The following is a 24,573-nucleotide window of genomic DNA, read 5'->3' as shown; positions in this document are numbered from 1 at the left end:
TGAAAGTGTATTAACGAATAACGGGTACTTCGTAACAATCTTACAGAATTTGGATTTTAGGAAAACAAAAATTGCGTTGTAAATAGAAACAAAACTGTCTATTTAGGAATGGAACAATCATGCATTCTGCAAGGAATCATCATGCATAGAATTCCGCAAGCGAGTTATTAACATTTCATTTGCTAATAATATACTATAGAAAACTTAACATGTTGCATAGACGGATTATCCGAAGTGCTCGAAACGAAACCCATTCTTCCATTAAAAATAATCTCACAAGCACAGAATTCAATTTTCTCCTCGATACTCTCCTGCTACCCGAAATTACATACTTATAATAGGAAACAAGTATCAAAGTAAATTTAGATATATTGCCTTTAAGCAGTAGCTATTTTCTAGGAAATGAACGCTATTAAAGTAAAATATATTACAATTAACAATACAAATTCAATTCAATTGTAAAAAATAAAAAATGCCAAATTGAAACTTCTATGAAACACGCAAAGGATTTCTTTTTATTTCATAATTCCACTGTATTTGCATTTTATGAGAGGAAAAATAAAAGCTTGCAAGAGTTTTTGATTTAATTTCTCTCTCAGATGCATATAATTTTGTTTCGTATCGAGCACTAACGCCTGACACTTCTTACTAAGCTCGTGACCGATGTTTCTATTTTATTAACTGGTAAACATTAATATAATTTATTACAAATATGAACTCCATTTCACCTCTTATTTCCTAATGGAAGGCTCTGAATTACCTTCCGAAGGTTAATGTCAAATTTCATAAAACTTGCTAGCTCCTGAAGTCTCAATGTTTATTACCATGGAGCCGTTCCAGGTCAAATCAACACAATTCGAAAGTAAAATTTACCTTGTCATCTCAGATTATCATGAAATTTTGCACAGGGGTACTATTCATATGGACTAAGAAAAATACTAAATTCCATCTTTATATATCAACCGGTATTGTAGATAAGGTTATATAAAGTTTCAAACAATTACCCAAAATAGCATGTGCAATGTATTTTGGAATTGGAACTGCGGCTCTCCTAATTGAACTAGAGAGCTGGTTGAGGTATCATTTTACAGCATTTTTCCTGTCCTTTCCTGTGGTATACAACATCAGATTTCTTTTTCAAAATCAAAAGTTCACTTCAAAATTTTTCAAAAAGTACATATTTTAAAATTAATTCCATGAATAGATAATATTGTTGTAAAGCACCTGGCATTGGGATGATAATGGGTTTGTAGTTTAAAAAATTCAAAACTGACACTAGAGTTTTCATTAATACCCTGTACCTAGCTGAAAAATACAAGAATGATTTTTTTTTTTTTCCTGTGGGAATACAGTGAGCAAAATAAGTATTCGTCCGGCCAGAACTGAAATGTTCGTACACATATAATTTGCATTCAACTCGATAGTAAAAAGAAGAGCGAAATACAGATATTTCATTACACTACATTTATATATACCAAACATAGAAATGAAGTTATTTCATATTCAAAGTATACGAAAACGTACAAACAAAATGAACTAAACATATTTCACACCAAAAAAGTATTCGTCTACTAAGAAATACTATTCATCTGCAATAGCTTGGGTTGTTGTACCCCAACTTTTAATACTTTATGGGTTCTCCTTTTCGCCGTAGACCTCCTGCAACCTCCTTGGCATTGATCTAACTAGATTTTCTGTTGTTACGCTATTTTCCTCCATTTTGTCAACAATGCGTTTTAAAGATCAGTCTTATTTGAAATATGGTGATTCCATATGTTTGTTTCCAGAGTGCCATAGATGCTCAATTAGATTTATGTCCGGTGATCGTGGAAGTGTTTCCATCCACTTCGAAGTATTGTATAAGAGCCATAGCATCGTATTCAGCGCAGTGTGTTTCGGGTCGTTAACTTGGATGAATATGTAATCCCCTGCTAGGCCCATTTGCTCAACACTCGTGAGAAGATTGTCTTCAGGATGTTCATATATGCTGTGTGATCCATTATTCTCACAATGAAACAAGTTTTCAACTTCGTACGTACTCATGCAGCCCCACACAAGTACTGAGCCGCCCTATACTTCACTGTAGCTGTAAGATTATTTTCCTCAAGTTCACAATTCTTCTTCCATTACACCAGAACTCGTCCATCTGATTGAAACAAATGAAATGTGCCTTCATCAGTGAAAGAAAACTTTTCCAGAAGTCGAATATCTTCATTTCTGTGTGACATTGCACACTCCTGGCCCTTCTTTCTGTTGATTTTTCTGATATATGGATTTCTGTGAGCTATTCGGGCTCCATATCCAGCTTCATGCAGGACATTTTTCACGGTTTGGACTGACACTTTCTTTGGAGACTCTTGTTCGAGCTCCGCAGCTATGACTGGTGCACTGACTTCGAATTTTTCTTAAGCTTACGTACGATGAGACGTCTATCTTGCTGCGTTAGTTGTGATGAACGCCCAAATCTCGACAGATTCTTGTATGTTTTTGTCTTTTTCAACTTATATATGAAGCCTTTAATGGTGGTAATAGGCCGACCAATTATAGGAATCTATCACTGTTCTCACTAAACGATTTGCTCTTACCAAAATATCGTATCATCCTTCGTCTTTCCTTTTCACTTGTTTCTTTTGATTTCCGGCCCATTTCGTCTTCCCCTGGTTGCTTTCCGTTCGTTGTTGATTCCAATAGCAGCACACACACACACTCTTTGACTACAGTTCACTAATTGATATAAGCGTTTGCAGCTATAGTACCTAGACGAATACTTTTTTGGCAATAAATGTGACGTCTCTTCTTTATTGTAACCTGTAGAAAACGAAAGACAAAGTTTCATTTGTTTCTCCATTTATTTTATGCTGGGAAATATAGACAAACTTATGAGCATATTATTGTGCGATAGAGTCTTTTTTCCTTTAATATATGAGACAATTTATATTCTGTGCGCTTTGAGACGAATACTTTTTTTGCTCACTGTTAGTATGAACACTAACATGAAGAGTACAGTAATGGGTGTAAAACATATCACGCAGTCTTGTAATCTGCTGGCAATACTTATCAGCTCATACTTTAAAAACTTGAACACATGTTTCACAATTAAAAATGTTACTGTAAATAACAGTGGGTTGTAAAAAGTATACATATAGCACTGGTACAACAGCAGGGTGATTTAAACTTTTTTAAAAAAAAAAGAAAAAAAAGAAAAAAGAAACAAACAAACATGGTTTTTGTCAACCCTGTAGAATAGTAATATTTTATAAAATGTGCATCACTGCTGTCTGGAGATATTGATCCGGGGTGTTACATGTTTCTTTGCAGGTTGTAAAAAGTTGAATCAGGCACAGATTAGCTCCAGCAAGAATTCTTGCATCAGACTGTCATTCAGTGACTACAGTTCCTGCCGAGTGGATGTGTTCTAGAGTTTTTACATAACACTATAATTATACAGTGTTGACATTGTAATTTGTCATGTGTTCCTTCTCAGGCTTAGTAATAAAACTCATATTTGAATGTTTAATTATTGCGCATGAAAATATGTAGTTCAACTATAAATTGAAAGTTTTTTTTTTTTTTTTTTTCAACATGGAAAAAATTTCTTAAAAATTCAATCTTGTAATCTACTAATGAAATCAAACCATTTTATCAGAGACAGAAGAAAAAAAGCTGAGAAATGTCAGAGCATGAATGCCTCAATTGTTTCGACAAATAACCAATGGCTCAAAGATTTCTGACCAATGACTACACAGACCATCAGTGCTAAAAATGTTGAAGATTCTTCTGGCTCAGAGATATTGGACCAAGACCCAGACTTCATAACAAATTCAGTGGTTGTTGAGACACTCAACACGTCTCTTCAAGAGTTAGGTCAATCTCTCATTGATAAGAGAAAAATAAAATCAAAGCACTATGGTGTATCAAAGGTTTAAAAAAAAAAAAATAAATAAACATACACTTGTTGCTGCTGCTGAAAATTCTACATCGGAAAATGACAGCGATATTGATGAATCAGTTCTCCAAAATTTTAAACATAACTTTTCAAGTTCTACAAGTAGGACAAAAGAAATAATGCTTTTAATATGTTTACCTGTAAATTGGAGTGTTAGAAAGATAATGCGTGAATTCAATGGTCAAGCAGTCAAAAATTATTTTGAAAGAAAAAGGAATTTTGGAAGGTCCAAATTCAAAACAAGGGAAGAGCTTGCCAATAGAAACTGTTGGAACTGTACATCTATTTTATGAAAGTGATGAAGTGAGCAGGTAATCCTATTAAAAATTGTGTTACGGTTATTGAATCAAATGGAAGTAAATCAAAAATTACAAAAAGACTAACTTTGTGTAACCTTAAAGAAGCTTATAAACATTTCAAAGACAAGTTTCCTAACACAAGAAAAGGTTTCTCTAAATTTGCTGAGTTAAGACCGAAACAATGTATTTTTGCTGGTCAGAGTGGCAACCACTTTGTTTGTGTGTGCACAACTCACCAAAACATCACGCTAATGATAGACACCACTAAATTGAATACTGTAACAAATGGCAACATTAAAAATTACAAGCAATGCATAGCAAAAGTACTTTTCAACCCATCATCAATTGATTGCAACACGGGGAGCTGTACTTATTGTCCAGGTGAAGCAGAGATACGTACAATTTTGCAAGAATAATTTGCTGAGAAGTTAACTGAATAAGTTCAATTCCGCCGATGGATATTAGTTGATCGCTGCCACCTAGAGATCTTAGAGAAATCTTCAGAGGAATTTATTGATTTATTCTGCAGCAAGTTGTCCTCTTTGGTTCGGTATGACTTCATTGCCAAGCAACAATGCTTTCCTTAACTACACAAAAGAAAATCTCAAAGGATCAGAATTTGCTGTCACCTGTGATTTTTCTGAAAATTATAGCATAATGCTACAAGATGAAGCACAGGGCTACCACTGGACAAGCCAACAGGTCACAATCCATCCTTTTGTTATATATTTTAAACAGGAAAACAGAGTTAAACATGTTAATTATGTAGTTGTTTCTGAATGCCTCGAGCACAATACTGTTGCTGCTTGCACCTTTCAAAAAAAAAAAAAAAAAAAAAAAAAAAAAACTCATATCATTTCTGACACCCGAATTAAAACAAAAAAAAAAATCACACAAGATATTTTAAATTTTTTCCGACGGGTCTGCCGGGCAATACAAAAATAAGAAAAACTTTTGGAACTCTGTTTTCATCAGGCAGATTTTAAAGTGAAACGAGAGTGGCACTTTTCGGCTACAGCACATGGAAAAGGGCCTTGCGATGGAGAAGACGGTTCAGTCAAGAGAGTGGCAGCTCGTGCTAGTTTGCAAAGACCCCATGACAATCAAATTCAAACCCCAAGACAACTTTTTGAGTGGGTAGTAAGAAACATTACCAAGGTAGACTTTGCCTATTCAACCCACGAGGAATATACTGAACCTGAAATGTTTCTAAAACGTCGCTTCGATCAAGCATTGACCATCAAAGGAACACAGCAATACCATGCATTCATTCCCAAAACTCCATCAACATTGTTGGTGAAACACTTTTCAGATAGTTTGCACGGTTGAGAAAAGGAAGTGTCGAAATCTCCAAGTACACTTCAATTAGAAAGACATATGTCACCGCTGTCTATGGAGAAAATTGGTGGCTCGGGCATGTTTTACAGAAAAATGGAGAACTTGATGAAGTAAAAATAACTTCTTCATCCACCTGGACCATTTCCGTCATTTTCATATCCAAGAAGTGCTGATGTTCTGTGGATGTTAGTAGTGGACGTTCTGACAAAAGTGAATTCTCTAACTCCCACTGGAAGAAGTTATGTTCTCCTTGAAAGTGATGTATACCGAACAAATAAGGCTTTTTCAAACTTCAAATGTTAAACATATCCTACCACTTATTGAAAAGTTTTACTATGGACTCATCAATACTCTTTCTTCAAGTTAATGTTCATTTTTATTTTCACACAAGTGCAAAACAGCCTTCTTGTCTTATTATCGTTAGTACAGAGTATTATTATAAAATCAAGTGTTAGTTTTGAATTTTTTAAACAACGAACCCATTATCATCTCAAATTCATATTTTGCCAAGTACTTTATAACAATACTATTTATTCATGGAATTAATTTCAAAATTTTAAAATATGTCCTCTGAAAAACTTTGATTTTGAAAAAAAAAAAAATATATATATATATATATATATATGGTGTATACCATAGGAAAGGGCATGAAAAATACTGTAAAATGACAACTCAACCAGCTTTCTAGCTCAATTAGAAGATCTGCAATTCCAATTTCAAAATACATTGAACATGTTATTTTGAGCATTTTTTTTTCGAACTTTACGTAGCCATATCTTCAATACCGGTTGATATATAAAGTTGACATTTGGTATTTTTCTTAGTCTATTTAGAGGGCATTTACGTACCAAATTTCATTAAAATCTGAGAAGATGAAGTTAAGTCACTCTGTTGAACTGATATGGAATTATTCCATGCTAAGCAGGAGACGTAAGAAATTATTATTTTTTTAAAAAAAGTAGTTATCAATATACGGAGCAGACGATTGCATTTGCCAATATTCACGGATCATTGGCTTACTCCTGCGCGGTTTCTGAATGAATTATTTCATATATAGTCACGACTATAGCTAGAAATTTATACTTGTTTGATATATTTATACTTGTTTCAATGTAAGTAACGTTTGTTGACATATTTACTACTGAGTTATTTTCAGTAAGCATAATTTCAATTACTTCAAATAGTTCGAAATTTATTTGCCAACGAAACCTACTTACATACTTTGCTTCTTTGTAGTTAGTAGTGAAGTCGTAACGTGCTTGACTAAAAAAATCTTGAAATGTATGGTTTTGCCTTTCACTGTGAAACCGAAATATAACATTTTATTAACAAAACTGCATTACAACATGAATTGATTCCCTGGAACTATCTGAATTTGTTCTCTAGCTCAATATTAAAACCAGACTAATGACAGAACATGTGTGACACCGCTTCTTGTTTTATCAACATGCTGTGATAAGTTCTCTATTTCATTCTATTCCCTAAAACCGTACGATGTAATCAAAATTTCTTGCAAGCTTTTTGGAAAACAAAATCATTCAACTTACCTTCCCTGTGAAGTTCCCGGCATATCTGCACTTCTTTGCATCACAGTCCCTGAACTAGAACTTTGGCTAAAATCGGTTATGGTCCCTGGATTATTAGAAAAACTGTCTTGTAAATTTTCAGATGGTCTATCTTCATCTGAATCATCAGAAAGGAGTATAACCTCCTCCCTTTCATTTTGTACATTTGAGCTTTGTCCTGCAGGCGTAATACTGAGATCAGGAGGAAAGTCACTGGCTGCAAAACCACTACCACTGGCACTAGAAAAATCACTTGTTACACTTGCACCACCCGGCTCATTCCCATACGCATCGCTAGTTCCAACATCCATACTCTCACTCGCTAAGGAACCACCTGTATCACATACCGATTCAGCCGCACTTTGTCCTGCGAAATCGGGGGCTTCAGTCTTTACTGCAACTTGCTGAGTCTCCGGAGTTGTTGGAAAAAAGACTCCTCCGCCTTTTTCCCTTTGACTAGGAGTTTTAGTTGGAGTTCTTTGTGGAGTTCTTCGTTTCTGAGGAGTGGTGTTTCGTCGTAAAACACTCGCATTGTCTGATACTCCTATAACTTCCGAGTTCTGCAAAAGTTTAACAAATTCCTGTTCGTTCTGTTCAACTTTCACCATTACAGTCTCTGGTTCAGGTATCGGTGGTATGTTGGCACTTCTACCGAACTTATCTCTCTCAGGATTCTGTTAAGAAAACAAACAACAACAAAATATTGAGTTAGTTACTAACAGCAAAATGATGGAAATTATTAAATTAAGACGATAGAATAAATATCCTTCCTTTGTATACACTACACTCAATATTACGACGTAAAGATACCAGACTTTAAAAATGCCATATTGTTCTCAATATATGTTTCAATTAACTAAATGCAATCTTCTTGTCTACTGAGAGGTATCCGTCGCTTGAGCAACCAGGTCCAAATGCAGATTGATTTTTCTCTTTTTCGATAAGTTTCACTTCCCAGCTAGCTTTAAAGAAAATGGCCTAATTAAAGTTCTCGGTAACTTAAACAAAACGGCTTTATTTCAGGTAGGAAAACCCAACACTCACTATTCAATTTATTCGTCAAAGAAATGTTATCGGAGGAAATCAACAATAGTGTTCCAAGTAATTGTAATTCTTTCATAATCTGGCAAATCTTTTAGACTTTTACCCTAGCTTGTGAACGAAGTTCCACTTTTAAATCAGATACTTGTCAATATGCTCTACGCTCTTACTTTGACTTTTAACAATCATGTAACTGACAGCTTGTAAGTTCTACCGACAGATATTCTCTGTAAAAGTTATGACTCTATCATTCAATCTAAAATCAAGTGCTTACGTTAGAATTAGGAATTAGATTTCTTGACTTTCGGCATCCATAAACGTTAGCCCGTCGTATGAGGGATGACGTTCTTCAGGGATTACACTATCCGACGAAAGGAAAGGAAGGAACAGCCCTGTGATTTGTATGTTAGGTACCATCCTGGTTTTTCCCTAGTGTGAATGAGGAAAACTTCACTCCGACGTCTGGCCTGAAAAGACTTTGACACTTTTTCGATCGTGTGTCCCCACCGGGAATCGAACCCGGGACCAATCGCAATAAAGACGAGGGCGTTTGCGACTATGATACGTGGGGTTGCAATTACGTCGTAGAATTATATGGGGATTGATGCATATATACAAGTCGCAATAGCCTTCGGAACATATAAAATCAATGTTACATAATCCTGAACGATAATGCAATATATGGTTTTATCTCTGTCATACTTCTCTTCGAAAATGAACTGATAAAAAATCGATTAATACTGTTGACATGTACAAATCTAATACATAAAAATGAACGTATATATGTACACACAAATCCACACCGCTGACTTGGAATACTTTTAAGTAATTGTACCAAAGAGGCGGAAGTCTGAAAAAGACCGTAGGCTATTTAGAATTTTCTCATGCGAGTCCTAAGGGAGAGGAGGGGGTTTAAAAGGAAACACATGGTTTAATATTTATGCCAAAAATAGAATATCTCACGAGCTCCTTATGTTAGGAAGACGAAACTCGGTATGTTAACTAACTTTTAAAATTAAGTTGACATACATATGAGGCTTACAATCTGACAAAAAGTATTGTAGGGGTAAGACTCCTCTAGCATCCCTAGGGGGAGAGGGAGTGGTATATAAATATAATCTAAAGCAACTTATATTAGTATCGAATCCACAGCTTTCGAGGTCACTGAAATGAATAGTGACACTCCAGATGCCGTCTAAGTCAAAGTTCAGCTTCCATGAACATCAAGGTGGAGAGAGTAATAAGGGGTGAAAAACAAAATGTTCCAAATGACAGAGATTAGTCAAGTCAATATTATTCGGAGTCGCTAAGCTGACTAGTGGCAGTTACGATAACATTTAAGCTTAAATTTAGCCACGAACGCCCATGTCTGCTGGCCTGGACACTGACTGGAGTAACGAAGCTTTGCTTGTCGTTATTTATTCTACTCAGTTCATTATTTTCAAATATTGTGCATAAACATTCTTCCTGAGAGAAGCCAGGAACTTCTCCTAATATTCCACTTAACTCTATACAAGGAAATTCTATATATCATACAGCGTGTCTTTCAGTCCTAAAACTCGAATATGGAAACACACATTAGACTCCAACGCGTGTCCCGTTTACTACTGGTTCGATCCCTGGCCAAGAAAATGTGGTGGACAATATCGTGTCCGTGGGTTATCTTCGGATACTTCCGTTTCCTCCCCTATTCTCATTTAACAAATTCTTAAATGATAATTCACATGCCTAAATCATCCGTCTCCTTATTCTAATGGGCATAATCTTGGAACATTAAACTGAAAGATTTCATTTCATTTCATTTCTTGCATGTGTGTCCAACAGGGTTGGCTGGTTTAAACCAAGGTGGTTTAAACCAAAAAACAAAAAAATGTTCGTAAAAGTGTAAATGTTTGTAAAATCTTGATGAACACACATTTGTGGGTTATCACGTTTCACTCCCGTACATTATTCGTATTATATTCAGACCTAAATTCCCCATTCATTACTCAAAAAGATTATACTACAAAAGCAACTTTTTTTTTACAAGTTTATAAATGTTTGTTTTGTGATTTTTTTGTAGTTGTTATTGTTATGTAATTGCAATCGAAGAAAAATTCTAAATATTGTTTCGTTTCAATGTTTACTATTGATAAAATACATCGAAAATGCCGTACTTTTTGTGTGTGGGGGTCATACAGACCCCACGAGAGGCATTTAGTGAAATAAGTATCTTTGGTATCTATTTATGTATAAATGAGTTTGAGCCAAAGTGGACTCAAATAACTCGTATCTTTATTCACTTTTCTTATTGATATGCAGATTAAGTCGGTGTATTTCTTTAATTTGGACCAATAAAAGTCGTTGTTAACTAACTTGAACTAAATTAGTTCTTCTGTACTCCGTAGTACTTTGAAATTGTTCATATGTAATTCTGTGTAATGGTTTCACTTGTGCAACTGTTTATCTTTTTGTCCTTCTGAAATGACTCTTGACAGTTATATTAAGAAGCATATAAAGATCAGTACAACGTATTTTTTTTTTTTTATCAGGATTCCTTCGTGAGTGAGTCGGCAGACGTATCGCATTTGTGGCCAATTAGTCCTGGTTCTGAGTTCAAATGGAGGACAATTTCTCTCGAATGTAACTCGAGAAGCGGTTTTTATTCCGCTTTAAGCTTATGTGACCCCTTCCAGCATAACCCAGTTGTTGCATAATATCAAGGCGAAACAAACTTATTTCTGTCCATATATGATATGAATATATAGAGCAAATCATTTAAACCAAAAAAAACCTGGTTTAAACCAAAAAAAAACGTTTTTTTTTTTTTTAATAAAAACCATGGTTTTTGCCAACCCTGGTGTCCAACTTTCAACCTCCACCCATGCGCACTAGTAACCGGGTTGATTAAAAGTTGACTCGAGTTTGCAGTGCTGTTTCCTTATTGAAAGTGTGTAGTATGTGCACCATAGTTCATAAAGCGAACAGGTTTCGCGCAGGGCATATCCACGCAATTTTCCACGCCAAGTTTTCTGTGTCTAAAATTCAAAAACAATGCAACAAAAATAGATGCATCACAATCAAGAACATAATTAAGCAACGTAAGAGTCAAAAGGTTTCAACTATTAGTTCACCCACCAAAGAGTTGTTGAATGCAACCGTTCAGTGTAGTGACTCATGATGACTATACATGTGATGGCCACACGTTACATGTGTCCCAGAAAACTGTGAAACGCGCCTTGAGTGACAAATTAAATGTCCGGAAGATATTTTAAAGACTGGGGAATATTACCTACATGAGGAACATCATTGGGGGAGAAACTAGTGTTGTAAATAGGAAGAAAAAAAAACGTTCGTATTTTTTCAGAAATGTACTCTATTTTTTTAGAAAAAAAACATTGCCTCTCGCTCTTGTTCTAATTTTTTTTTTCAAATAGTCATTTGTAATGCATCTTATGTCTATTTACGTATGAAATATTTTTATATACGTGTAATCACCGTAAAATGAAACATAAATTAAGCGCTAGATACTGATACACTACACCTATTTTACAATTTATACGAGGGAGGACCCAAAAGAAACCAGACTCGTTCTAAAAAAATAATTTATTACATTTTTTACAAAATTCTTTCAGTCTCCTTCAAAGTACTCTCCATTAAATGCTATTCATTTCTCTCATCTTCTTTCCCACTGTTTGAAGCACCTCTGGAACTTTTATATTGTCCAATGCGCTCTGCGAAGTTCTGTTTACAGCCTCTACACGATTAAAACATTTTCCTTTTAGATTTTGTTTAATTCTCGGAAATTATCATCATGTTGGTCAAAAAGTCTGGATCACTTTCAATCTGATTTTTCAAGTCCTGGCTCAAATTCAGACGAATGATTTGATCCTCTGAGAGCAGGCGAGAAACAAACTTAGCGGCAACATGTCTCATTTGCAAAACCTCACCCTGGCACGTCAACTCACTCCTGCCTGTTTTGAAATATCATCGATCATGAAACGACGATCCTCGCTGATTTTGGGGTAGATTTGTTCGATGTTTTCCTCGTTTCGAAATGATGAAGAGCACCCAGAACGAGCATGATCTTCAACACTCATCTCACCATACTTAAAGCGCCCAAACCACAAAAAATTTTGTGTTGTTCATAGTATCCTTCTTGAAAGCTTGTTGAAGCATTTAGTAAGTTTTCGTTTCCGATTTTCCAAGTAGGAAGCAAGCACACTCCTTGTTCCTTTGAATCTACCATAACGATTTCGCAGGCGGCAAACGAGAACAGTTGAGAAAAACAATACGATCAAACGTTAACCTCCTACGCACACGCCGCTTGGCCAACTGATCTGGGAAGGTCTCTACTAGAACCACCTAGCAAGAGAACTCTCTACTACGCCTAGGAACAGCAGCGCTTTTTCAATCCGGTTTCTTTTGGATCCCCTCTCGTATGAATAGCATACCTACTAACAATCCGGGTTTCAGCAGTTTTCATCAATATCAACTACGAAATAAAAGTAGAAATGAAATTTTGTTTTTTCGTGAAAGCAGACCTTTAATAAGTACGAAAATAATGTCACGAACAGTATAAAATTCAAATAACTTGTCTAAAGGTAAAAACTAATACTAATTTGCCTACTAGTATTTTTGTAAATATCATATATAAATAATATGTCGACTAGATATATATATGATACGCAGAACCGGCTCTACCATATGTGCAAAGTGCAACACGTGCATTTGCATGAAGCGGCAAGTTTGAAGGGTCCGGCAAAATATGTCGTAAGTATATTATTTAAATTAAGTATTTCTTGTTGGAAACAGACTTCATGATGATGGTAGTTACATTTACTAAACTGACTTTCTATTTGAATACTATGTTCATAAATTATGTTTAGGTCGCATCAGTTTAAGGTCTCATGGACAATGCTAAAGCAAATGTTCAAATAAATCCGAGGACAAATTGCTTGATTGTTGTCAAATGCAAGAATTCAATTCTCGAATAGTAGCGAATATCTGTTCCATTTAGTTAGTTATCACGGTTTTGATATGACAACTAGACACCTAGTCTTGTTTTTGTCATAAACAAGTTCCTTATCATTGAAGATAGAAACAAGTTTTTTTAAAAAAAAAATATTAACAGATGTAGAAGAAAAATCCAGAAATAAAGATAAAAGAACTAGTTGCACTGAAATTGCAAACTTACACATTGAGATTGAAGCTCGATATTGAATTCTATAAAAAGGATTAGCATCTTTCCTCTGCAGGTGTGTTTGCTTTACCTTTCACTAACATAATAGATAAATATTTAAAGAAAAAAACAGACACAACGAGATTGTATTTTTAGTAAGTATTTAAGCCTTTCTGAGTGCGACTGCACTTACCCTTCCCTTGGTTGTTCATGCTGGGGTAGCATACTTAAAATCATGACTTTTAAGATTTCTTCTTTCTGGAGAAAGGGGGAGGCGGAAAATTATACCATTGCACGGGGCGACAAATTGCCTAGGGCCGGTCCCAATGATATGTATATACAAGACATGACTATAGGTTGAAACAATTTGAAGTAGTACAGGGTGTTTCAAAATTAATATTAGGGTTTTGAAACTTTGTAGTATCTATTACAATTAACTTACAATTATAAATATCATATCAAATGAAAGAGCAACTCAAACAGTTTTGTACGCACGCATGCACATGCATTGTTTCTTCTGTCTGCCGTTAGAAAGAGCAAGTAGCAAAGATGGAGACTAGAGAGCAGAAAGCTTTTTGTGTTTAATAAAGACAATCTGTAGTTACAGTGCAACAGTCTGTGTGAAGAATATTAAGGAGACGCTTGCAACTACGTCCTTATCGTTTGCAGTTGCTACAGGTCTAAAGCCTACAGACTACGGTTTACGTGCCAATTTCGCAAGTGAAATATTGCTGTATAACAATGAAGATTTTCTGGATCGTGTCGTCTTCAGTGATAAATCGACATTTCACCTAATGTGAAAACTCATAATGTTCGCATCTGGCAGTCAGCAAATCCTCTGGAGATGGTACAGTTGAAACGAGACTCCCCTAAATTGAATGTGTTTTGTGCCATATGGCGGAAAGTTTATGGGCCTTTCTCGCCTATCGACTAGATGTGTGCCGTGTGACGAATGAATCTCAAATCGAACACTTGTAGCAAAGACTGCTTGAGGTGCTCTTTTACTTGATGTAATGTTTATAATTGTACGTAAAATGTAATAAGTACTACGAAGACTTAAAACCCTGATATTTTTTTAAACACCCTGCATTTTTCACCAACAGTGTTGGAACTAAGATGTGAAAAGGAGAAAAAATTTTCCTCATAAAGTTATTGTTTACCACAACGATATTATTATTAGTCGAGACTATAACTACTACAACAACACGAGCTATTTGGTCTAGGAATTAATTCGTGCGGTTGGTACGCACACATTGAAGCTGTAGTACAAACACAAAATACATAAATACCTTAAGAAAAATATTGTCCATCGCTAGCCACCACTTTCGCCCATCTGTCAGGCAATGTACGGATTCCGTGGCGAAAGAAGTCCTCATCCTTGGAAGTGATCCAGTCAGAGACCCATGTTTCGATATCTTCTGAAGAAGTAAACCGCTGTCCAATCAAATCGTTGTTCATGCAATCGAACAAGTAGTAGTCCGAAGGAGCAACGTCTGGGGAATACGGCGGGTGGGGTAAAACTTCCCATCCGACATTTTCTAAATAGGTTTTGACCGGTTTTGCGACATGTGGGCGAGCGTTATCATGTTGAACAATAAGTTTATCATGTCTGTTCTCCCATTCTGGTCGTGTTCTGGCCAAAGCTTGCTTCAAACGCATTAATTGTCGTCGATAACGTTCTCCATTCATAGTTTCACCCGGTTGCAGCAGCTCATAGTACACCACACCTTTCATATCTCACCATATGCACAGCATAACCTTTGCACAGTGAATATCTCGTTTTGGTTGTGATGGACCTGGTTCACCTGGTTTCACCCAGGCCTTTTTTCGTTTAGGGTTCTCGTAATGGATCCACTTCTCATCACCCGTAATAATTCGATGCAGAAACCCCTTTCTGCTCTGTCGTTGAAGCAGCAATTCGCAAATGGTTTTTCGTCTTTCAACGTCTCTGTCTTTCAAGCGTTTGGAGACTGTTGTTTGATCAACGCCTAATGCTGCTGCAAGTTGTTCCTGCGTTTGACACGAATCCTGCTCGAGCAATGCTGTCAATTCTTCGTCTTGAAATTTTTTGGCTGTCCAGCTCGCTCTTGGTCTGCCAAGCCGAAATCACCACTTCTAAACCGTGCAAACCACTTCTGACACGTTCGCTCAGCTAGAGCATGGTCACCATACACTTCCACCAAAATACGATGACTTTCAGTCGCACTTTTCTGCATGTTAAAGTAATGCAGCAGGACACCCCGCAAAAACACTTTATCAGGCACAAATTGCGCCATGTTCACTTAACTACAAACTGGTGTTGTTGAGGCTTTAATCCACTGCCCTATACTACGAACGATACGCGATGACAGGGGTTTGCAACACATGTGTGGATACACGGAACTGTGGGACGCTCCGTTCGTTGCGCCATCTCTTGTCCACCCGCACGAATTAATTCCTAGACCAAATAGTAGTCAAAAAAATGTAATCAAATGTACACTCGTAATCCTTTCGGACCCAGGTGGCCAAACTGGCACACACGGGTGTCACTTTTTTAATCCGCTCCTGTGTGGACACTAATTAAGATATCGGGATATTATTTTTGCCAAATATGATTGGACCATAGGTTATCATATTAATTTCTTCTTCTTCTGGGTGTCGAATTTCCTTCTCAAATTTCACCCGTCAAAAATTCGAGAAATTTCGAATTTCCTTTATTTCTTTTTTCCCCTGTAGCTTCCTTCGTTGTAGAAAGATTTCCTTAAGACTTGCAAGGCAGATACCTCGGATGGATACCTAATTGTTGACATCAATTGGACGGAGCCTGCGTGCAGTGTTGCCAATTAGGGAAATTAAAATTTCCCTAAATTTGGGCAAAAAAATCGACATTGTTGTTTATAAATCCGTACCTACACGTCCAAGTGCAAGTCAACTTACGCCAGTCGAACATTTGTCCTTACTGAACAAACGCGGGTACAGGTCATTACAATGGGGTAATTAGGGGGCGCACGAAAAATTCGTATTTAGGTTCTAACCCTTGATATTTCTAGTGTTTCCCTACTTTTCTATTTACCGTAATATATTTTTGGTAATTAAAAGCTTTGTTCCTTAAATATCGCCATGATACTTGTAGGATATATTAGTGGTGTACCAATGTTTAATTTAAGGTAGTTTGCGTCTGTCTGGTAGCAGTATTGCCAGCTACAGAAAATTTTAATTCCAGATTGTAGGGAAAATTTCGGGAAAATTCTCCTTTTTTGTTTCTATTATTTCCCTTTTGTTGCCGACATCGGAACAAAGTACCAGTATATGAAAGTCTCATCTTTGCCCCACATAACGCACTATAGAAAGTTTCAATAGGATAATTAGGGGAGGTACGTTGACGTATACAGTAGACCTTGTTCTCTAATTGGAAAGGTAACTGGGATTTCTTTTTTAGGTAGAATGAGATATTTTTTATTGACACGTTTACTTTATTAGATATCGTCACAATACCTGTAGGATATATTAGAGGAATACCAAAGCTTATTTTAAGATAGTTTGTATGCGTGTCTGACACCAGTGTTACCAGCTACAGAAAATTTTGTAATTCCAGATTTTAGGTGGAAATTTTGTAAAAATTCTCCTTTTTTTTATTATTTCCCTTTTGTTGGCTACATTCGAACAAACGTACCAGTGTCTAAAAGCCTCTTCCTTAGCATACACAGTGCACTATAAAATGTTTCACTAGAATAATTAGGGTAAGTACAGTTGAGGTTTATAATAAACCATGTTCTGTAAATGGTAAGAAAATGGTGAATTTCTGAGGTAGAATGAGGTACTATTTTTTAATTACATGCTGACTCTGTTAGCTATCGCCATGATACTTGTAGGATATATTCTTGGGGCACCAAGGTTTATTTTCAGATAGTTTTCGTCTGTCTGATGGCAGTGTTTCCAGCCAAAACAATTAATTCCCGATTTTAGGTGAAAAATTCGGAAAATTTCCATTTTCCCCTCTATTATTTCCCTCTTGCTAGCTACATTGAAACAAACGCACACTACTTGAAAGCTTACTCTTTGGCCTACACAACGCACCATAAAAGTTTCAATAGGATAATTAGAGAAGCTGTAGCCCCGGCATATCTGTTGATTTTTTGCTTCTGAGGCGTAAAAAGTGTCAAACTTTCATGTGTATGATGACAGAATTTTTTCTTTCCCTCTCTGAATGGAAGCCAGCGACTTCAGGATTTCTCTGTACCTTGTCAATACACCAAAGATTTTTTTTAGGTGACTTGAACTCATGACAGCAGTGGTGCCAGATACAAAAATTTTGAAATTTGGTTAGGGATTTTTTGTAAATTTTCACCCCTACATTTCCCTTAATAATTTTCCACCCTTTAGCAACACTGCAATGCAACTTACACCAAAAATTAGCCACATCCATTTTCTAAATAAATAAATAAACAACAAGGCCTTAACCGTATCAATCGAATAAATGATTTTTGAGCAATAAGTCACTAACTGAAAATGTAGGAAAACGACAAAAATGACCTGGGTCTGGAAGGAATAGTCTCACAATTTTGCTCGTATAGGTACAAAAAACAACCGATTTGTAAGTTACGAGGGCTTCGACTCAAGTTTTGTTGATTATTTCAATAATCTGCAACATATTGAAAAGAAAAAAACATGAAAATGAACAGTTTTTTTACTGAAAAAAAAAACATAAAAAATATCGTTTTTTTACAACACTAGGAGAAACACAAACTGTAGACGTCCTTACAAGCATCTTCCACCCGCTGAAAGTGGAAGTTCGTCGCTATGCAGGATGAAACGGATTTATTTATCCAATTGTGGCACCTTAACTTACACTTCGGCCGACCAAAAATTTTGTTCAGAATTTATCAGTAATTGCAAGGCAACTTTCTCGAATGGATTTATGACCGCCGCAAGATACCATATTAATGAAAAAACTGTCAGATGCTTAAAAATGTAAAATTGACTCTGCATACTATTAGCAACATGTACTATTAAATATTTAAAGAAAAGATTTGCCTCATTTCAATGGAAATGCGATAAATCAAGTCCGTTTACAGTAAGACAAGGCCTCATCACATACATCTCATCATTTTGTGCACAGATTTTTGCAACGAATAGAGACAACCCTCAGCATCAAGGCTATTATATTTAAAACACATGGGGAAAGTCATCAGAGGAAGCCCTATGGATTTCTTCAGATTTAGTTCTCTAACAAGAGCACTTTCCTCGTGTTCTGTCACTACTCTCCAGGGTTTGCGGAAAGCCTGTAAGAAATAACAAAAGATTCTCTTCCTGTGCTTCGTAGAAATATTCTAGAATGGATAGTGCAGCCAGGGATAAAATTGTTAAAACACACGGGGTCATATTGAGGCCAACAAATGGTAGAGCTGCAGCTTTTCCTATGTTTTTTTCTCTTTCAAGTTAATTTCGAGCTCAACTTAGGATACGTATGACTTAACTTTTCGTATAACTCAAAAACTACATGGGATGAGAAGAAATTCTTTGTGGCGGGATTAACCCTTGAATAATAAATAAAAAATCAAGAAATGGAACTTGTTAATCATTAAACGACAGTTGTAAAAAACAAGACAATAATTTTATGCACAACCCACGTACGAAACTGAATGCAACATTTCTCAATACCACTGAACAGTATGCATAATAACAGGGAAAATAAAAAGCGAAGTCTTTTGTGTATAGCTCTTGTCACAAAACCGAAAACCTTTCAAGAATCTAAGTTCAAAAAGTTGAACTCGAATCTGCTAACGAGGGAAATCTTTTACCTTTCCACTATGTTACACAGCAAGCGTATAATGCATATGCTCTAATAGAAGAATACCTTATGGACTTTGCCTCCAAGTAAATATTCAGTGCCATATAGAAAATCATAAAATATGACAAAAAGACAAAAGTACAAAACTGGCATACTATATGCTACCAGATTATTCAAGTCTGTGGAAAGTACACACCGTCAAGAAACCGTAACAGAAACAAACGGAGGAGTCTCATAACCATACCTTCTTGGACTACTGGATAACGAATGGATTCGAGCAACAATCTTTATTTTAACATCCTTGCATACACAGGCTTTTTTTTTTTTTTTTTTTTCTTAAATAAAGAATCTGTCTTTTACTAACAAAGAGTATTCATGTTTGAATTAACAAATATATAAATGTAACTCAACTATATAGTATAGTACATTAGAACATATATATATTAAAATCACAGCTCCTTGTCCTTTAGTTTCTAACGTTTACTCTGGCGCGAGATCCACGATCGAAACCCGGTGTAAGCTACATAGTTCGGATTTCACGTTGAGCATTAAGTTCAGGTCTCATGTAATCACAATGTTGAAAAGAACATTAAACTCCAATACAGCACAGTCTAATGTTTACTCTTATATACAGAAAGCAACTTGGAAAACATGTTCATCCTAAAATCTAATTTATTACTATTTCACACCAAAGAATCACTGTGCAAGAAAATAAATTGTTGCTAAATTATATTACTAACAGAAGTCTGTCTGCGTACAGGAAGAATAAAGTATAATGTATATCGGCCAATCCATGCAAAAGTAAACCTTGTAGTGAAATTTTCATGTTGTTGGTATTTAACTGAAAATATGCCTTAAGTTAGCGACAGGGTTGGCTGGTTTAAACCAAGGTGGTTTAAACCATGGTTTAAACCAAGGTTTAAACCAGCTGGTTTTTTCAAAAAAAACCAACTGGTTTAAACCAAAAAACGAAAAATGTTCGTAAAAGTGTAAGTGTTTGTAAAATCTTGATGAACACACATTTGTGGGTTATCAGGTTTCACTCCCGTACATTATTCGTATTATATTCAGACCTAAATTCCCCATTCATTACTCAAAAAGATTATACTACAAAAGCAACTTTTTTATATAAGTTTATAAATGTTCGTTTTGTGATTTTTTTGTAGCTGTTATTATTGTTGTGTAATTGCAATCAAAGAAAAATTCTAAATATTGTTTCGTTTCAATGTTTACTATTGATAAAATACATCGAAATGCCGTACTTTTTGTGTGTGTGGGAAAGTCATATAGACCCCACGAGAGGCATTTAGTGAAATGAGAAGTATCTTTGGTATCTATTTATGTATAAATGAGTTTGAGCCAAAGTGGACTCAAATAACTCGTATCTTTAGTCACTTTTCTAACTGATATGCAAATTAAGTCGTTGTATTTCTTTAAGTTGGACCAATAAAAGTCGTTGTTAACTAACTTGAACTAAATTAGTTCTTCTGTACTCCGTAGTACTTTGAAATTGTCCATATGTAATTCTGTATAATGGTTTCACTTGTGCAACTGTTTATCTTTTTGTCCTTCTGAAATGACTCTTGACAGTTATATTAAGAACCATGTAAAGATCAGTACAACGTATTTTTTTTTTTTTATCAGGATTCCTTCGGGAGTGAGTCGGCAGACGTATCGCATTTGTGGCCAATTATCCTGGTTCCGAGTTCAAATGGAGGACAATTTCTCTCGGATGTAACTCGAGAAGCGGTTTTTATTCCGCTTTAAGCGTATGTGACCCCTTCCTGCATAACCCGGCTGTTACATAATAACATCAAGGCGAAACAAACTTATTTCTGTCCATATATGATATTAATACATAGAGCAAATTACTTAAACCAAATAAACCTGGTTTAAACCAAAAAAACCTGGTTTAAACCAAAAAAACCGGTTTATTTGGTTTTTTAATAAAAACCGTGGTTTTTGCCAACCCTGGTTAGCGAAGAATGTGTATCATTGAGTGAAAAAAAAAATGAACGCAATTAAATTTTTTTTGTCCAATTTTGACAGTTTGAATTTACTGAACTGCCTGTGCATTGCCGGGAAATATTTCAGGCGTTTGTTGGCAACACTTATTTATCCATGTTACTGACTTCGAGAAAGCAACGCTTGGATGGAAAAAGTCATTGTCTGTTGTGTGTATGATGCAGTGTTCGGCTGTGGATTATCACTTCTGATTCTCCTAGAAATAGCTGAGCACTTAAAAGTGTTTCGGATGTCCCGTCCGTAAGAAAAAAGGTAAAGAAGTTCTTTTTATGTTCTGTAGAAGAGTAATAACGTTCTGAAAACACATATGTAAAGGAAGATATGTAATTTCAATTTAATTTGAAAGTGTGATCAACCAGTGATTCATATTTAACAAATAAACGAATTAAGAAAATGTGTCCCGTCCGTAAGAAGTACTCGATACAGTTACTATTTGTTGTCACCACTGAAAGGGGGGCTACAATCCTCAGCAATGAAACTATACAAAAGGTTCAAGATTTCTACAGCCGTGACAACATAAGTAGGCAAGCTTTTGGAAAGCGCGATTTCAAGAGCGTTAAAACTGAAAAAGGAAAAATTAAAAAACAAAAGAGACACCTTTTAATGACAGTAAAAGAAACATTTGCTTTGTTTCGTACAGAGTATCCTGAAATTAAAGTAAAGAAAAGTAAGTTCTACGAATTGAGACCAACACACATTATGCTTAGTTCTAAAATGCCACATAATGTTTGTGTCTGTAAGCTTCACGCGAACTTCAATTTCATTGTGAGTGAACTGGTCAAGGCAATATATGGTTTTCCTAAAACCGCCAAAGATCTTAAAGGCCTTTGCTGTGATGTGACCAACGAAAATTGCATAGCTAGAAACTGCCAGCTTTGTACAACAGATCTTTCAGCTTTCGTTGGTAGTGATTGTGATTTAAGTGAAGAAATTTTTTGGAAGCAGTGGGTTGATGTGAACGGACACCCAACTCGTTGTACTGTCCATGGGACTGTTCCAGATGCAGTAAATGTGATACGAGAAAGCTTGTTGAAATTTAAGACTCGTTGCTTTGTTAAGATGACCCAAGAATCTTACTTTCAAATGAAAAAAGAGAACTTGAAGTGTGGTGAAGTTGTTCTGCAAGTAAATTTTGCAGAAAATTATTCCTGTGTGGCACAAGACGAGAGACAGAGTGCACACTGGAACCAAACTCAAGTCACTATTTTTCCTAGTGTGGCCTGGATGAAGAACTCAAAGCAGTGCTATGCGATTATTAGTAACAATACGAGCCATGGCAAGTTCTGTGTGTGGGTCTTCTTGAAAACTTTAATTACTGACAAAGGTAAAACACAAAATTGAGCATATGAATGTTTTCTTAGATGGAACTTTTTTGCAACTTCTCACGCGAAAGGAGCCGTGGACGGTATAGGAGGCACACTCAAGAGAATGGTGTGGGAAAGGGTTAAGTCTTGACAGATGGAGGTTTCCACAGCAAGGGAACTTTTCAAATGCTGCACTGAGAGTTGTAAGCCCGACGGAATTCAGTTATTCTTCGTGGTGAAGAAATTGTGAGTGAACACAGGGATATTCTCGAGAAAAGGTGGACCCGCGTTCGTTCTATGCCGCAAGTTCAGTCTCGACATTATTTTCAACCTGTTGTTGAGCGTCAGATTGAAACCGGAAGAACTGTTAAATCCGAGACAAGTTGTTACGAAGTGTGGAAGCACGCTGTGCTAGAATCTTCAGATTTAGATCCAAGTGAAGAGATGGAAGATCGTCCGAAAGGAGCGCGAGTGAAATTCAGTGATATTTACTCGGATTCCGGATAATAATGTGATAACCCCCAATAAGTAAAGCAGAGTGACATGAAAAGTAACCAAATTGATTAAAGTGTTCGGAGAAATTAAACACACACACAAACAATTGTTGTCACTTAAGGTGGTGTTGGGAAGAATGATGTTATTGAATTTTTGTACGTGGTTCCGAGTTTGCTAAATATTTTAAAATGTGAATTCAACTGTTTACATTCAAGCGAAAAAATCTGTGAAGTTACACGTCTCATCCAATCTCCTTGTCTTAATATCGTAGGCTAGACGGAATATTTGTAGTTTTCTAGTAATATTGCAAATTTAAAAGAGTAATATGATATGTACTTGTTACATGTAGTTGTGTTAATTTTTAAAAGAGTTCAAGTGCATAATTCCTTTCTGTTTCTCGAATCTGTAAACATTATGTCTAGTTTTAGTTCTTTTGTGGGTAATAACTAAGTTCAGACAGTAAAGAGTGTTCCAAGAAGTCCTTTTTAGCAATTATTTTTTTGTCCCGTCCGTAAGATAATTCTTGGTCCCGTCCGTAAGATTACTAACTCTTTTTTTATTGAGTGAGATAAGTTTTCTCAGATGAAACGTGAGGCAACGTGTAGGTAAATAGTTTAAACCCAACAGAAAAAAAAATAAGCTTGCTAAAATTTTGTAATTCGCAGAAAATGACGCTCAAGTTGACGTCTACAACAACATGTGTCCAAAAAATGTCCCGTCCATAAGTTTGGTTACTGATCATAATAAAGACGGTAAAATCGATTTCTGTTATTAAAAAATAAGGTTAGATAAAAAGAGCCCTGCTACCAATCTTAAGATATATAAACAATCCTGTATATTTTTTAGAATTTTGTTTTTTTGTTACAATCGTGAGCTAAAATGTCCCGTCCGTAAGAATGGAATGGCCGATATATAAAACTGAAAATCTGAAATCCCAGTATTGAGCACTTTTTGAGTAAAGAAAAAGAAATTTGAAAGGTTTAGACATGTCCCCCTTTTCTTCCTTAGCGGAGTTTCCAATTCTCAGCAGAAACATGTATTCCCTTACTTTTGATTAAAGAGTTTATATACCGAATGTTAAACCTCTAACTTGAACATTCTTAGATTGGAGATTTTCTGAATAAAGGAAATTTGGATATAGAATGGCCACTTAACAGTTATATATACCTATACTTTAAAATGTATAGGTCTACTAGTTTTGGTAATATGCGAACCAACAAACTTCATACGATTATACGAAAAATTCCCTCGTGACTACATGATCAGCGCGAAAGATCCAAGTTCTATTTCCAGTGAATGCACACGTTCTGACTTCCTGTTCTATCTCCTACAGCAGCGTTTCCCAACCGGTGTGCCGCGGCACAGTGGTGTGCCGCGAATGGGTCGCTGGTGTGCCGCGAGGAAATCGGAACAAAATTAGTAATTCTATAGCAATCAAATTGCAAGACATACAGAAAAAGGTATATTTGTATTTCAAATTACTACTATGAATCTAAAATTTAAAGTTTCATACTGTGTTACTTTTCTGTAGAACATTTTTCTGTACATTTCTAATTTTGAAAAAAAAGTATTTGTTATCATTGTTATGACCATTATTGCTTCTTTATTGTTGCAGACTATTTCGTAACT

At 35.8% G+C, this 24,573-nt stretch overlaps 1 protein-coding gene across 50 annotated transcripts in view; it reads right to left on the bottom strand.

Annotated features, from left to right (window-relative positions):
- Window positions 1-24,573, bottom strand: part of LOC145680652 (uncharacterized) — a 407,115-nt gene that overhangs the window by 354,035 nt on the left and 28,507 nt on the right. For all 50 annotated transcript variants that reach the window (XM_081751398.1, XM_081751372.1, XM_081751371.1 and 47 more), the window contains exon 3: window positions 7,131-7,822. In XM_081751398.1, the coding sequence (XP_081607524.1) occupies window positions 7,131-7,822 (692 nt within the window). The remainder of the gene's footprint in view (window positions 1-7,130; window positions 7,823-24,573) is intronic.

Source organism: Thermobia domestica, chromosome 3 (assembly GCF_964235325.1).
Source record: "Thermobia domestica chromosome 3, izTheDome1.hap1.1, whole genome shotgun sequence".
In the NCBI taxonomy this organism is placed as follows: Eukaryota; Metazoa; Arthropoda; class Insecta; order Zygentoma; family Lepismatidae; genus Thermobia; species Thermobia domestica.
Note: the sequence above shows the minus strand (reverse complement) of the source record. Positions and strands in the feature narration are given on the sequence as shown.